Source organism: Sus scrofa, chromosome 5, assembly GCF_000003025.6.
Source record: "Sus scrofa isolate TJ Tabasco breed Duroc chromosome 5, Sscrofa11.1, whole genome shotgun sequence".
Lineage (NCBI taxonomy): Eukaryota > Metazoa > Chordata > Mammalia > Artiodactyla > Suidae > Sus > Sus scrofa.
In genome coordinates, this window is record NC_010447.5 from 16591419 (window position 1) to 16605572 (window position 14154).

The window sequence follows — 14154 nt, forward strand, 5'->3', positions numbered from 1 at the left end:
CCGCTTGTTTCTAACCAAGCAGGTGTTGTAAACCTCAGGCAGTTTCTCTCTTCCACTTTCTAATTTAACACACTCTTTCAGAGTTGAATCTGATTCTGACATTGTGGAGAAGTTAAAACTAGTTGACAGGCTGAATAGACATGACTTTATGTGAAGATGAATTGGAACTGTGACTTCCAGGAGGATTTTTTTCTCCGAAGAATTTGCAACCTGAGGATATGAGAGATTGGGGACTGCCCTAGAGATAAGGCGCTCGCTCATTCGTGTATCTATCAGGTGATCATATGTCTGACCTGCATATGAGAGAGTCAGAAGACACTGAATTTTCTTTTGTAGAGAAATATGACCTTAAGAAATATGAAGAAAAGAGGAGTTCCCATTGTGGTTCAGCAGGTTAAGAACCCAACTAGTGTCCATGAGGACATGGGTTTGATCCCTGGCCTCGCTCAGTGGGTTAAAGGATCTAGTGTTGCCACAAGCTGCAGTGTAGGTCACAGATGTGCAGCTCTGATCCCGTGTTGCCATGGCTATGGTGTAGACCGGCAGGCAGCTGCAGCTCCAATTGGGTCTCTAGCCCAGGAATTTCCATATGCCCCCAAGTGCAGCCCTAAAAAGGAAAAAAGAAAAAAGAAAAAAAAAAGAATAAAGAAAAGAGAAGATTAGATCTCTACGTTGCTAATTTGTTTTTCTCCCAGTGCTCTCTCTCCATTTTGAAGTAGGAGGAAATCTAAGATACAGAAGTGGAGAGCTAAGATTTTTAGTTGAAAAAGGAATGAAATAGAGAAGGAGCAGATTGACCAGTGGATGATGATTTTAGTGGAATGCCTTGGCATTTGGTGAAAAGGTGTGTCTCTTCTCTGGGTGTGTGAAGTGAGCACACATAGTTTCTCAACTCTTCCTGACCACATTGGTAGCGCAGGGGCCCTCCTTCCTCAGTGCTCCTGGAGCCTCACCTCAGCTCCTGTGCCTGGTGTCTTGCAGACCAGGGGAATCAACCTCTCCTGCATCCGGACGTGTGTGGTGGTGGCCGAGGAGCGGCCCCGCATTGCCCTCCAGCAGTCCTTCTCCAAGCTCTTCAAGGACATCGGTCTGTCCCCTCGGGCTGTCAGCACCACTTTTGGATCCAGAGTCAATGTAGCGATATGTTTGCAGGTGACGATCATGAAATGGTGCTTGTGGGGGGGCGCCGGGAGCACAAACTTCCACGGACTTGTGGTGGGACTCTGGGCTTTTTATTTGGACTTCACTGGGCCTTATGAGAAGAGTGAGAGCCAAAGAAGGTGGCATGGGACTTCTTTTGGGGTGCAGTGGGTTAAGGATCCAGCGTTGCCACAACTGTGGCTCAGGTCAAAGCTGCAACTAAGAGTCAGTCCCCGGCCCGGGTGCCAGTCCCATATGCCACAGGTGCCAAAACCAAACAGAGACGGTGGCGCACATGGGTGGATACTTCCAGGTCCTCTGTCACCATGGTTGGGTGACTTTGGAGCAGCATCATGACACTTTAACCCTGAAGCCCTCTCGCGGGCCCCTTGCTGTCCGCTTGGCCCAGTGTCGGTTTTGAAAATCCCGTAGATGCTGGTCTGTCTCATCCCTGCTTTGAGTCCAGAGACGAGGACCCTCCTCGACCTGGTACCCTCAGTGCTGCTCCGGCCCCTGGCCTACTTCCCGGGGGAGGAAAGGAGAGAAGGATGAGGAGAAAGCCAGGCCAGGAGTCTCTTTCAGGTGTTGACTGCAACCCTGCCTCATCTGGTCGAAAACAGGGTGAGCTTTCAAAATGGAGTTCACATTTTTGATGGATGTGGCTAAATTGTCTATTTCTTGATTTGAAAATGTGAGATATGGAAATACCATTCATTCAGATTTTAAATAAACAATGCATTGATTCGTTTTTCTTTAGGGAACCTCAGGGCCTGACCCAACGACTGTGTATGTAGATCTGAAATCATTAAGACATGACAGGTACAGTGGGTCTGTTATGCTTCCTTCCTATTAGCCCTTCTGAGCAGAAAAAGTTCTGAGCCTCACGAGAGCCAGCTCTCTCCCGCATGCCTTTTGTTTGTGTCTTTCGGGGGCTGGGGGGTGGGAAGAGGGGAGGAATTCGTTATTCATGCCTAATAAGATTTACATGTATAAGAAGGAAGTTTTAATCCTCACAGTTGCTTCACTGTTCTTTAATGCTAACATGTAATGCTGGGATTTTGTAACATTCGACTTAAATTAAAATGGCCAGGCTCTTTCCTCTGAGCCTTTAAAAATAACTGAGACACGGTAAATGAGGCAGAGCAGGGTTTTTGAAACAACACTTTGTCTGAGCCCCAGGAGTAAAGGCCTGCCCCCTCGTCGGCTCACAAGTGAGTCGTAGCTATGTCCCAAGGGGAGCTCCCGGTCAAGGCTCTGGGACCCTCTCCCTGGGCTTGGGCTGTGTTCCCAGGGTGGCCCGTGGCCCTGACCCCGCCTACACAGGCAGAGCGTCCCTCTTGCTGTGGCTCTCAGCCTGGGGAGAGTTTGCCCTCCGGAGGACATTCGACAGTGTCTGGAGACAGTCAGGGTTGTCCCAGCAAGGGGGTGCTACTGACATCTAGTGGGTATGGAGGCCTGGGGTGTTGCTAAACCTCCTGCAATGCGCAGGACGGCCCTCCCCTAAACTTACCACGAAATAGCTGACCCAGAATGTCAGTGATGCTGATTGAGAAACTGCTCTAACGGGAGGAGAGGGAGGAGAGGCAGATGGGCCGTCTCGGGAGGGCAGCATACACCTCGTCTGGCACACGGGGTGCAGTCATTGTTTACAGGCTCGTGTGTCGTAAATACTGCTCTTCTGCAGGGTTCGTCTTGTGGAACGGGGTGCCCCTCAGAGTCTGCTCCTCTCCGAGTCTGGGAAGGTAATTTGTTCTGTTAACCATTGGGAAGCTGGCCTGTGGAGAAGTAGTTCATTTTAAAGAAACCTGAAGCCATGTAATATATTAACAGCTAGGGCAAGACTGAATCGCCATCTGGAGATAATTCAACATTTTCACTTAGCCAGTCTTTCAAATTCATGTGGGCACATAAGTAAGAAGAATCCTAAATTTGAAGGTTCTTAATTCCCATAGATTTTTTTTAAAAATCTGACCGCCATGTTATTCTTATTTGACAAAGCAGTGAGATGTGGTGTTCACTATATTCAAGGCGAAGAGATGAGCAACCTAAAGAGCGCCAGTTCTACCTTTATAAATGTTACAGGGGGAAGTAACAATAAAAAAAGATATTTGAGGAGTTCCCGTCGTGGTGCAGCGGAAACGAATCTGACTAGGATCCATGAGGTTGCAGGTTTGTTCCCTAGCCTCGCTCAGTGGGTTAAGGATCTGGCGTGGCTGTGAGAGCTGTGGTGTAGGTCACAGACATGGCTCAGATGTGGCGTTGCTGTGGCTGTGGCATAGACCAGCTGCTGTAGCTCCCATTAGACCCCTAGCCTGGGAACCTCTATATGCCGTGAGTATGGCCCTAGAAAGCAAAAAAATAAAATAAAATTTTATTTATTTATTTATTTATTTTGTCTTTTTGCCATTTCTTGGGCCGCTCCCGCGGCACATGAAGGTTCCCAGGCTAGGGGTCCAATCGGAGCTGTAGCTGCTGACCTACACCACAACCACAGCAACGCAGGATCCGAGCCACATCTGCCACCTACACCACAGATCACGGCAACGCCGGATCGTTAACCCACTGAGCAAAGGCAGGGATCGAACCCGAAACCTCATGGTTCCTAGTCGGATTTGTTAACCACTGCGCCACAACGGGAACTTTTTTTTTTAAGATATTTGAGAGTGATTTCTTAGATTAGAATGAGAGTTAAACTATTCAAGGAGAGATTTCATTGAACTCAGCCTTTGTGTTTTCTCTTTGATTCTTCTTAGATTTTACCTGGAGTGAAAGTAGTTATTGTTAATCCAGAGACCAAAGGGCCTGTTGGAGACTCTCACCTTGGAGAGGTATGTGGAATTTCCCCCTTTCCTCTGAAAAGTCAGCAGTGAAAGACTTGAGGGCTCATACAGTGAAAGACTTGAAGTCAATGAAACTGTGGATTTAGCTTTCCCTCCTGGTGAGTTTACAAGCGTTTTCATCTTTTTCTGTAAGGCACTAGACTGAAATGGACAGAAGGGGGAGATTGAGACCAGGACGGCAGAAGATTTAGGCGCCCAAACTAGAACTAGTCCTGGATTTATCCACTGACGTTCCCTTAGCTGAAAAGGCGAAATGGACAGGTCCCACCTGTTCCCTCTATTAAGGAATAAAACGAAAAGAAGCCACAGATTTAAAATGTTTAAATGTATACAAATTCTATTCCAAAATGTATCAGTTTTTGTGTTAGTATAAAAATACTTAAAATACTTAATTTTTGGAGTTCCCATCGTGGCTCAGTGGTTAACGAATCCGACTAAAAACCATGAGGTTGCCGGTTCGATCCCTGGCCTTGCTCAGTGGGTTAAGGATCCGGCGTTGCCATGAGCTGTGGTGTAGGTTGCAGACGCAGCTCGGATCCTGCATTACGGTGGCTCTGGTGTAGGCTTGGCAGCTACAGCTCCGTTTAGACCCCTAGCCTGGGAACCTCCATACCCCGCAGGTGAAGCCCTAGAAAAGACCAAAAAAAAAAAAAAAAGGACCAAAAAAAAAAACTTAATTTTTTTCCCCCAAATGTCTGTGCGACACTGATATGTCATCCTTTAGCCCACTGGGAGGAATGCTGTAGGCGCAGGAGCCAGATGACCTGGGCAAGTTGCTTAACCTCTCTGGGCCTCAGTTTCTTTACCCATAAGTAATACTTGCACCTATGTAGTAGAATTATGTGACAATTCAATTCATTAATGCCTGTGTTTCTAATACACATGGGCCAGCCCCCGTCACACAGTGAATACTGGTGTCACCACTGTTGTTGGCTGGTGCCATGTTTACATTGCAAGTTCAAATACCCTGTAGTGTTTGCAGCTTTGTAACTCAGATTCAGAGCGCAGACATGATCCCTTGGTGGTTTTGGAGACTGAAAGAGAAATGAGCCAGGAAGGCAGCATAGCCTCCAGGTTAAGAGCCCAGCCTCTGTGGCCACACAGGCTTGGATCTGCATTTCCAAGTTTCTGCATCTTACACAAGTTATTTAACTCCTTGTTTTGTCTTCTGTAAAACGGGAATGACAGCAGCATGGACTGTATTGTCAGGTCATATATATAGGTCAGGATTGTTGGAGATATAAGACATACAAAGTACCTCCCTGCTCAGCACATGTTGAACACTTGATAACTGTCAGCCACATTGTTGTTATTGTTATTGTTGCAGCTGGGTTGTTGTTAATATAAAAATGAGATTAAAAAGCTAAATGGGATCTAAAAAGCTCTAGGACGCAGGTTCAGTCCCTGGCCCAGGAACTTCATATGCTGTGGGGTGGCCAAAAAAAACAAAAAAAGAAAGCACATCAAAATAATCAGTCCCAAGAGAGCTGAGTTGATACTGGTGAAAGGTGACCACCGCCCTTTCCTTGTTGTAGATTTGGGTGAACAGTCCCCACACAGCCAGTGGCTATTACACCATCTACGATAGTGAGACTCTTCAAGCTGATCATTTCAACACTCGCCTCAGCTTTGGGGATGCTGCTCAGACCCTCTGGGCCCGGACGGGATACCTGGGTTTCGTCCGTCGGACCGAGCTCACAGCGGCCACCGGAGGTATCTTGACCAACTCTTCCCCCTTGTCCCGCTCTGCATTTTAGCCCCCAGCCCAGGCTGGCTTTCTGCAGCCTGCCTTTGGATTGGGGAGCGTGTGTATTGAATTCTTCTCTCTGTGACTCTTGAACCCATACGTGAATTTACATGCATTTGAAGTAAGACTCGGCCCCACGAAGAGGATCCAGAAAGTAAGCACGGGGGCAGCATGTCCGCTCCCCTGAACCGTGGGGTAGCTCGGCCAGGCGTCATAGAGACGTGCCTGGTGAGAGTGGCTTGCAATGAGTACATGTCCCTGGCAGGACGCAGACCCTCAGCCCTCATGGGCTCCATCCCTCAACAAGCTCCGGGAACAGGTAGTTCACCTCTTGGTTCCTGGGCTCCTGAGACCCATGAGGGGGGAGCCAGTGCAGAGGAGCTGACTTGCTGCGGTGCTCTGTCCCTTTGGCGGTCCAGGTGGGGCATCGAGGCTGCTTGGCCAGGTTCTCGTGTAAGGAGTCATCCTCTGCCCAGCTGGTTGTCGTGGCCTCACTGCCATCTGCCTTCAGCCTTTCTCCTTAATGGCACGAATAGCCACTTTAAAATACCCAACACTGATCGTACACAACAAGAACTGACGCAAATCACTCACTGCACTTGACCGGCTAGAATCAAGCCAGGTCATTTCTCCGCAGCCCTTGCATCTGACCAGCGTCCATGGTCTCTCCGTGTTTCACAGGGAAGCAGGATAACATACCGCACATGAGGGAGGCATCCTTCGCCGGGGTCTTGGTGCTGAAGCCTGCCTCTGCCGTTTGCGGTGTGAACCTCTCGGTTTCCTACCTGGAAAATGGGAGTGATGATGTTTCCTGCTTGTGGGAATGATGTGAGATTCAGCGGCACGATGCCTTCATGTTCCTAAAACAGGGCCTGACCCACAGAAAGCACTCATTAGGCATTAACCACTGTGTTTCTATTGTTTTTGTTACTGCAGGCGTCATAAGCGCCTCTTGTGTGACAGGAACTCTGCTGGCCTTCCTCCTTCTCTTCTGTCCAGCAGCTCCTAGCACCTTGTTTCACTAAATTTTTCAAAGACCTTCCTTTTCCTGAAACTGTAACATTCAGTAGACCTAGTTGAGTAATCTCTTTTCTTCAAAATGCAGAATGTATATAGACATAAACCATGTAGCTTTGTGTATACAGTGTGTGCATAAAATCTTTTTAAAAAAGTGAGTGAGACCTCTGTAATGTCATGCTGGCTTACAAGGACTAGGAGTTCCCATCGTGGCTCAGTGGTTAACAAACCTGACTAGTATCCATGAGGACTCCGGTTCGATCCCTGGCCTCACTCAGTGGGTTAAGGATCTGGCGTTGCCGTGGGCTGTGGTGTAGGTTGCAGATGCGGCTCAGATCCTACACTGCTGTGGCTTAGGCCAACAGCTACAGCTCTGAATCGACCCCTAGCCTGGGAACCTCCATATGCTGCGGGTACAGCCCTAAAAAGACACACACACACAAAAATCCAGGACTAGTCTCTCTGTGGATTCCATGAAAATGTCTAGAATCAGTGATACCATGTTCATTTCTTTTCCATTTCAAATCCTCTCTCCTCCTCCCCTCCCCAGCCATCATCTGGCTAATTCCTGTTTACCCTTCAAAGCCCAGAGTGGCTTCAGCTTTTCCTTCTGTGAACCCTTGTGCTGAGCTCGGAGGAGGGGGGAGTGTCCGCTGCTCCCCTCACCCCTGCGCACAGAGGTCGCTGGGCTTACCGCCTTCCCCTGGGACGTCTGTTGTGTGTCTGTTTCCCTGACTAGGCAGTAAGCATCGTCAGGGCAGGAATCACGTTCTGTCATCTTTGTCTCACCAGCGTGAAGCACGAATCCTGGCCCATGGTGTTAGCAACAACAACAATAGTAATAGCTACTGTTTCTCAGCACTTAGAATATGCTAGACATCTTATTAACCCCCTCATGTGACTTATCTCCCTTAATCTTCACAGCAGCCATTTATCACTGCCCCCACCTCCCAGAGGGGAGGCAGGACGTGGAGGCTTAAGTAATTTGCTCCAGGTTACACGGCCGGCGAGTAGGGGTACCAGGGGACGCGGGGGCCATCTGCGCCCTGCGCTCTCGCAGCAGTGTAATGCCCTCAACGTGCCTGATGAGCCAAGTCCTCTTTTTCTCTCTGTCAGAGCGACATGACGCACTGTACGTGGTGGGAGCCCTGGACGAGACGCTGGAGCTGCGAGGCCTGCGATACCACCCCATCGACATTGAGACCTCGGTGTCCCGGGTCCACAGGAGCATTGCTGAATGGTAACCCCCTGCACAGGATAGGTTTCCCTTCGGCTGCGGCTGAGAGTTAAATGGCTCGGGAGTCAGCTCTCGGTACCAGACACCACCTGCAGACATGCGACTGGAGGGGAGCAAGAAAATAGATGGGCGGATTCCTGGGTGCGCCGTCTGCTGAGACAGGCGAGGCCTTGGTGGCGGGAAGACAGGCTCCATGGACCCACTGGGGGGCTGAGTTATTTTTAGTGATAGGCACTTCGTTGCAAGGGACCTAACTGATCACCCGCCTCTAGAAAGCTGGTAGAGTGTAGTGGGAAGAACTGTGACCTTTAGGCCAAAGACCCAGCCTGACGGCCCAGAGCTTCCATGGAGGCTGCTTTCCTCATCTGAAGATACCTTCTCTGCTTCTTCCTGATTATCAGGAGGAATCAAACGAGAATGTGCTTCATAAACCGTCAGGCGATGATAAGCAGGTGGAAAGAAAGGATCGTTGTTATTCTCTGGCCCCATTTCTTTCTCTGTGTGGGAACTCCCCCTGACAAAGGCTCTTCCTGTTGTGGCTCAGAGGGTCATGAACCCAACATAGTGTCGGTGAGGATGCAGGTTCAATACCTGGCCTCGCTCAGTAGGTTAGGGATCCGGTGTTTCCATGAGCTAGTCGGATTCATTTCTGCTGCACCAGAAACAGAAACTCTCTAGACATTTGACTTTTGATGTAACCAAACATTGTGTGCATTTTTCTCTAATGACTGGAATTATTTTTAAAAGCAGTTTAACACTGCATATAAGAGGTCAGGTCATACCTTCTAACCCAGCAGTCTGTAGGGAGTAGAGTGACTTTCCGCCTTACAGCGAGCGAGCACAGCAGGAGAGACACTTGCATGGGACACTAATCTCAGATGAGCCCAGGCCGACTCCCTTCATGTTTGGTGTTATTATGTAGACAGTAATCTTAGAGCTCTTAATGTTGCAAATGTCTTCAAAATAACTTAAGCAAAAGAGAGTTAATGGAAAGCATACCCGGTTATCTCAGAGGTTCCTAAAAGTCCCTGATCAGCTCCGGATCTCAAGAAAAGTAGAAACAAGGGAGGGGAGGGCCATGAGGAACCACCCTCTTTTCACTTTCTTGAGCCGTGTGGGCATCCACTTCATTCTTCCTCTCCTCCCTGAAGAGCCATCCTCTGCCCGGAACTTAGCAGTCACACACGTCCTCTGTTCAGGTGACCACGTCCAAACTCCCAAGAGGTTGCGGGAGGCTCCGCTAGTCAGCTCCGATCCTAGGGGCAAGGTCCAGTGTTACAGAGGATCCTTCCGGCTGGATCCGAGAGAGAAGGCAGTTCTCAGAGCAGAGGAGGAAGTCTTAGACAGAGTCTGTAAAAGATGACAGCTTAACTGAATGTCATTGAAATTGCAGTGCCGTGTTCACGTGGACCAACTTGCTCGTCGTGGTTGTGGAACTGTGTGGCTCTGAACAGGAAGCCCTAGATCTGGTCCCTTTAGTGACAAACGTGGTCCTGGAAGAGCATTACCTCATCGTTGGCGTCGTGGTTGTGGTGGACCCAGGCGTTATCCCCATCAATTCCAGAGGCGAGAAGCAGAGGATGCACCTCCGTGACAGCTTCCTCGCTGACCAGTTAGACCCCATCTATGTGGCTTATAACATGTAACCAGCCTTGTGGGGATGACAGGGGCCATCCCGCAAAACCACAAGGACCAAAGACCCATGACTAGGAGCAAGCTTTCAAATGGTGTGAAATAAGCTGGGATGGCTACATTATATCCTTCATCTCATCCTGTGGGCTTCTGCAATCACACGACACACAGGAAAGGGGAATTCTGTGGGGGCAAATGAAAAAAATGTTAACAGTCTGTTAGTCATGAGCTTTGACACGGCGTGAGCAGCATGTTACTAAAGCAGTTACATGCATGTTGCATTTTTTTCATCTGTTGTAAATACTTGTATTTTTATCTAATGCTGTTTTAGAATTTTGTAAGGGAGTTTAATGAATTCACACGAAGGGGGTAGTCTGAGTTACACAGTTCCCCGCTCTGTACTGTATTTTGCCATTTTACCATAGTTGGACATTCTGCGGTTTTTGTTAACATGGAACTACTCGGCTCCCTTTTCAGCAGACCCATAAGCAAATCAGATAACCCACGGAATATGAGAATGATTATATATGTAATTCTCCACTCTAAAACATTTTGACCAGTGTTTTAAATGTGTAAATAGAAGCACACATAATTCAGCTAAAACATTGAAGAATTGGCTTTGTATAGTTATAACCACTAAAGTAGAAGCATTTCTACTTTGAGAGACTCTCAGTATTCCCTTGACGCAGTGTAACTGAATAGGTGACTAAAAAGTGCAAACTGGTTGCAGGTTTTGCTGCCCATTGTTCTATGTCTCTGTTGGCTGGTGTATTTTATAAACTGAAGCCGCCTATGTTTGTTTTTAAAGCATATATTCCCAGACTCAGCTTGCGCTTTTAAGAATTCAGTCTATTTCTATAAGCTGAAAAAAACCTCAGTTGAAAAATCAAAATGTTAGGAAAAAGCTAAAATTCATGAGATCCCACCCAATTCTAAGGAACCACAATAACTGGCTCCGGCCCCCGGTGTTGAAACTGTCTTGCGCATTTAGAGTGACTGCATAAGAATTTTAGAATTTCCTCTTTTCCAGGCCCATTGTAAATTGTGTCCGCAGTTACACACATAGCTTCTCTTTTCTGAAAACTGAAGAGCATCCTCTGTTCTGCCAGTTCACGGGGGCAGGGATTTTAAGAACCAGATCAACAGTCTGGGAAGGCAGTGGGATCTACAGTCTCGTGAAGGCGTCAGACCGCATAACGACGCACCTCAAAACTGACCTGACCGATTTGGGTTGCCGTATAGCCAGGCTTATGCTGAAATGGGGGAAGTCTGATGTATGCAAGAAACTCTTTTGAAATAACTGCGGTGCCCAGGCCAAGCGGACTGAGCCTGGGACTGAGTTTGGCCTCTGGCTCAGTTTCCTTTCTTTAGTCTAATACTTCATGTATTTGAATATAGTTGAATTTTATTATTTTTTTCTTACAGAAATATTTTTAAAAATTTAAAAAAAAAAAAGACTCAAAGCGAACAGAGTTAACTTGTTAAATCAGAGTGGTTCTCTTTGACCCACTCTGGTCTAGTGTGTAAATATTTATTTAGACTATTTTAATAATACATATTATTTACCCCACTGTAACATCATGTAAACTAAATATGTTTTTAAACAATTTTTAAGACTTGTAATTACCCTGGAAATAAGGTTTATAATGCAAAGACCAGACCCTTCACCACGGCAGCACTCTCGGGGGGCTGCTCTTCCACAGTCTCATACTCGAGGCCACTTTATTGACTCCCTTTTACACAAACCTCTTTTCCTCCCAACTCATTCTCCGCAGAGGGCAGCCCTCAAGACATTTTCCAGTTGCACATCTCTTTTGCCACATGGATGATATTGATTTATACATGATGGGAGAGGTTCTAGAATGTACAGGAGAAAAGCACTTGCATTAGGGCAAGAAATCCCGGTGACTAGCCACAGTTTGAGAAAACCAGCCTGCTTAGTTGGAAAATAATTCTCTTAAAATAGTTTTTTAATGATTCTCTAAAAGGCAACATTTTAAAAAGTAAAAAGAGGAGTCCCGTAGTGGTTCAGCAGGTAAGGGATCTGGCGTTGTCACTGCTGTGGCTCTAGTCACATCTGTGGCATAGGTTCGATCCCTGGCCCCAGAACTTCCACATGCCACAGGTGCAGCCTGAAAAAAAAGAAAAAGAAAAAAAGAAAAAAACAGGTGAAATTGATTTTAATATATTTTATTTAACACAATTATCAAAAATACTATCACTTCAATGTGGAATCGATATAGAAATTATTAATGAAATCTTTTACTTTCCTTTTTTCATATTAAGTCTTTGAAATCCAATGTGTATTAATAAGCACATCTCAGTTTGGACTAGCCATGTATTTAAAGTTTTCAGTAGCTACATGTGGCTACCGTATTGGACAGTGGATCTATACTCATTCCTTCAAATAAAATATTCCATTAATCTCACTGTATGGCCAACTCCCTGTTATTTAGGGGCTGATTATCTAGTTTTGTAGCTCCTCAGCCTCTGATTTATTGTTATTTTTCGCTTTCTAGCCTTGTGGCTGCTTTATTTATCTTTTGCCTATCCCCCAAAGCCAGAATATGCTAGTGAAAGAAAGCAAGCTGAGATGGGAACTGCACCAGGAACTCTGGTAAAGGATCCTCTGGGAGGGGAGAGAGTCCAGTCATTAGCTTAGAGGTGTTTGTGGGATCATCTGCAGATTTAATGCCTAGTTTGTTGCAGACTTGATAAGAAAACTTTGTCTTGACACAATGCTCTTAAGTCTTTCCACATTAAATAGAACTTATATGGTAGAACTGATTCTCAAGACAGGCCACAAAGGCCATTACTGATAGAAACAGCCTTGCCAAAACTCTGGAACACACTCTGTCTGGGTTTTTATGTTTGGGGTTGGGGGAGGGGGAGGACTGAATAGCAAGCCCTCGTTTCAGATAAAAGAAATCTATTCATCTGAAAGTTTTTGAGCCTCTTTCTGCCTCTCAGCAGAAAAGGTAGATCAGGAAGGGCTGCCCTAGGGCATATGCCATCTCCTGCATCCGTGACACCCTGGGAGTGACCAGCATGCTAACGGGCATCAGTAAATCCACAGTCTTTCTGTCCTTCCTGCCTCTTAAAAGACCCCTAGTCCCCAGTGCCAAGTCCTCCTGAAGCTATGCTGCCTCAGGCTGTTTAGGGACCATTGCCTGTCTATTGGTCACATGAGTGTCTCCTTAGCTGTAGTCCCTGGGCAATGCTTGCTTAATGCTTTCGTTGAATCAACAGAGGGCCCGAGGCCTTAGATATTTTTTAAGGTCTCTGCCCCAGGCATGGTGCTCAATATCTTGGCCAAATAAATTACTTTCCTTGAATATCCAGGAATCTTTAGACTAAAGCAATGAGGAGTTATCACCTCACCCTCAAACTCCAACATAATCTATGCCTTAGAGTTGTTTTCGTTGTCTGCTTTAATGTAAAAGCGAGAGTGTTTGGAGCAAGCTGCAGTACTCCAAATACACAACAGGCCTTTTCTTTCTCATTCATACAACATTTCTGGTTTAGGTATATGTAGATGGGCCATGTTATTTGTCCAGAGGAAGAGAGTGTAAAGATATAAGAATAATTTTTTAGTCCTAAATGCTGTTTTGTTTATTTTCTGTCAAGATATTTACCAGTGTCAGATTCAAACTGTAGTACTGTGTAATTATGTATAAAGATTTTTTTTTATTTATTTGAATTTAGACTAGATATACATTTTTAAATTTAACATCTGGCTGGACAGTGTCCTATTAACTCATTGAATGTGTTTCCTTTGTCTTGTGTTAATAAATATTGATGCCTGATTGTGTTTGATGCTTCACACTTTGGGAGAATTGATAAATTAGAATTAATCTTTTTTTCTTTTTGGGGCCGCACCCACAGCATATGGAAGTTCCCAGGCTAAGGGTAGAATTGGAGCTGCTGCTGCCGGCCTATGCCACAGCCACAGCCACAGCCACAGCAGTGTCAGATCCAAGGGGCATCTGTGACATACTCCACAGCTCATGGCAACACCGGATCCTTAACCCACTGATTGAGGCCAGGAATCAAACCCAAGTTCTCATGGATACTAGTCAGGTTCGTTACTTACTGCTGAGCCACGACAGGAACTCCAGAATTAGTAAATTTTTAATTAACATCAGATCATAAGACCCAAAAAAAGCCGGAGAGGTCTAATAAGGAAAATGAACACAGAGATCTGAAGTTAGAGCAAACCCATTCTGTAAAAGGAGGCCAGATCAAGGAACAGTAGAGTCATTTTGAAAACTAGTAAGGCTTTTGTCAGCAACAATTACAACTTAGTCCTCCTACCCATGTGGCATTTGGTAGTTTTAAACCATTGATCATAAACTTGAATTTTTTAAAAATCTGTCATTGGGCTGTATTTCAGCTTTTCCTAAAATGATGCTTCATTTACTCTTCCATTTCCTGGTTTCAAGAAACTTGAGAGTTTTTTATCAAATGGCGCATATCCTCAGATACTGGTCCTTGAATTACAGTGTAAGCTATTCAGGCAGCTGAGACCTGTTTTTACTTAG

General features: G+C 46.2%; 1 protein-coding gene across 1 annotated transcript in view; it reads left to right on the plus strand.

Annotated features, from left to right (window-relative positions):
* The window catches only part of DIP2B (disco interacting protein 2 homolog B), a 230434-nt gene extending 218392 nt beyond the window's left edge, over window positions 1-12042 (plus strand). The window contains 7 exon segments of the mRNA XM_021091658.1: window positions 982-1152; window positions 1898-1959; window positions 2825-2882; window positions 3894-3968; window positions 5516-5693; window positions 7861-7984; window positions 9375-12042. Coding sequence (XP_020947317.1) covers window positions 982-1152; window positions 1898-1959; window positions 2825-2882; window positions 3894-3968; window positions 5516-5693; window positions 7861-7984; window positions 9375-9627 — 921 coding nt within the window. The 3' untranslated portion in view covers window positions 9628-12042.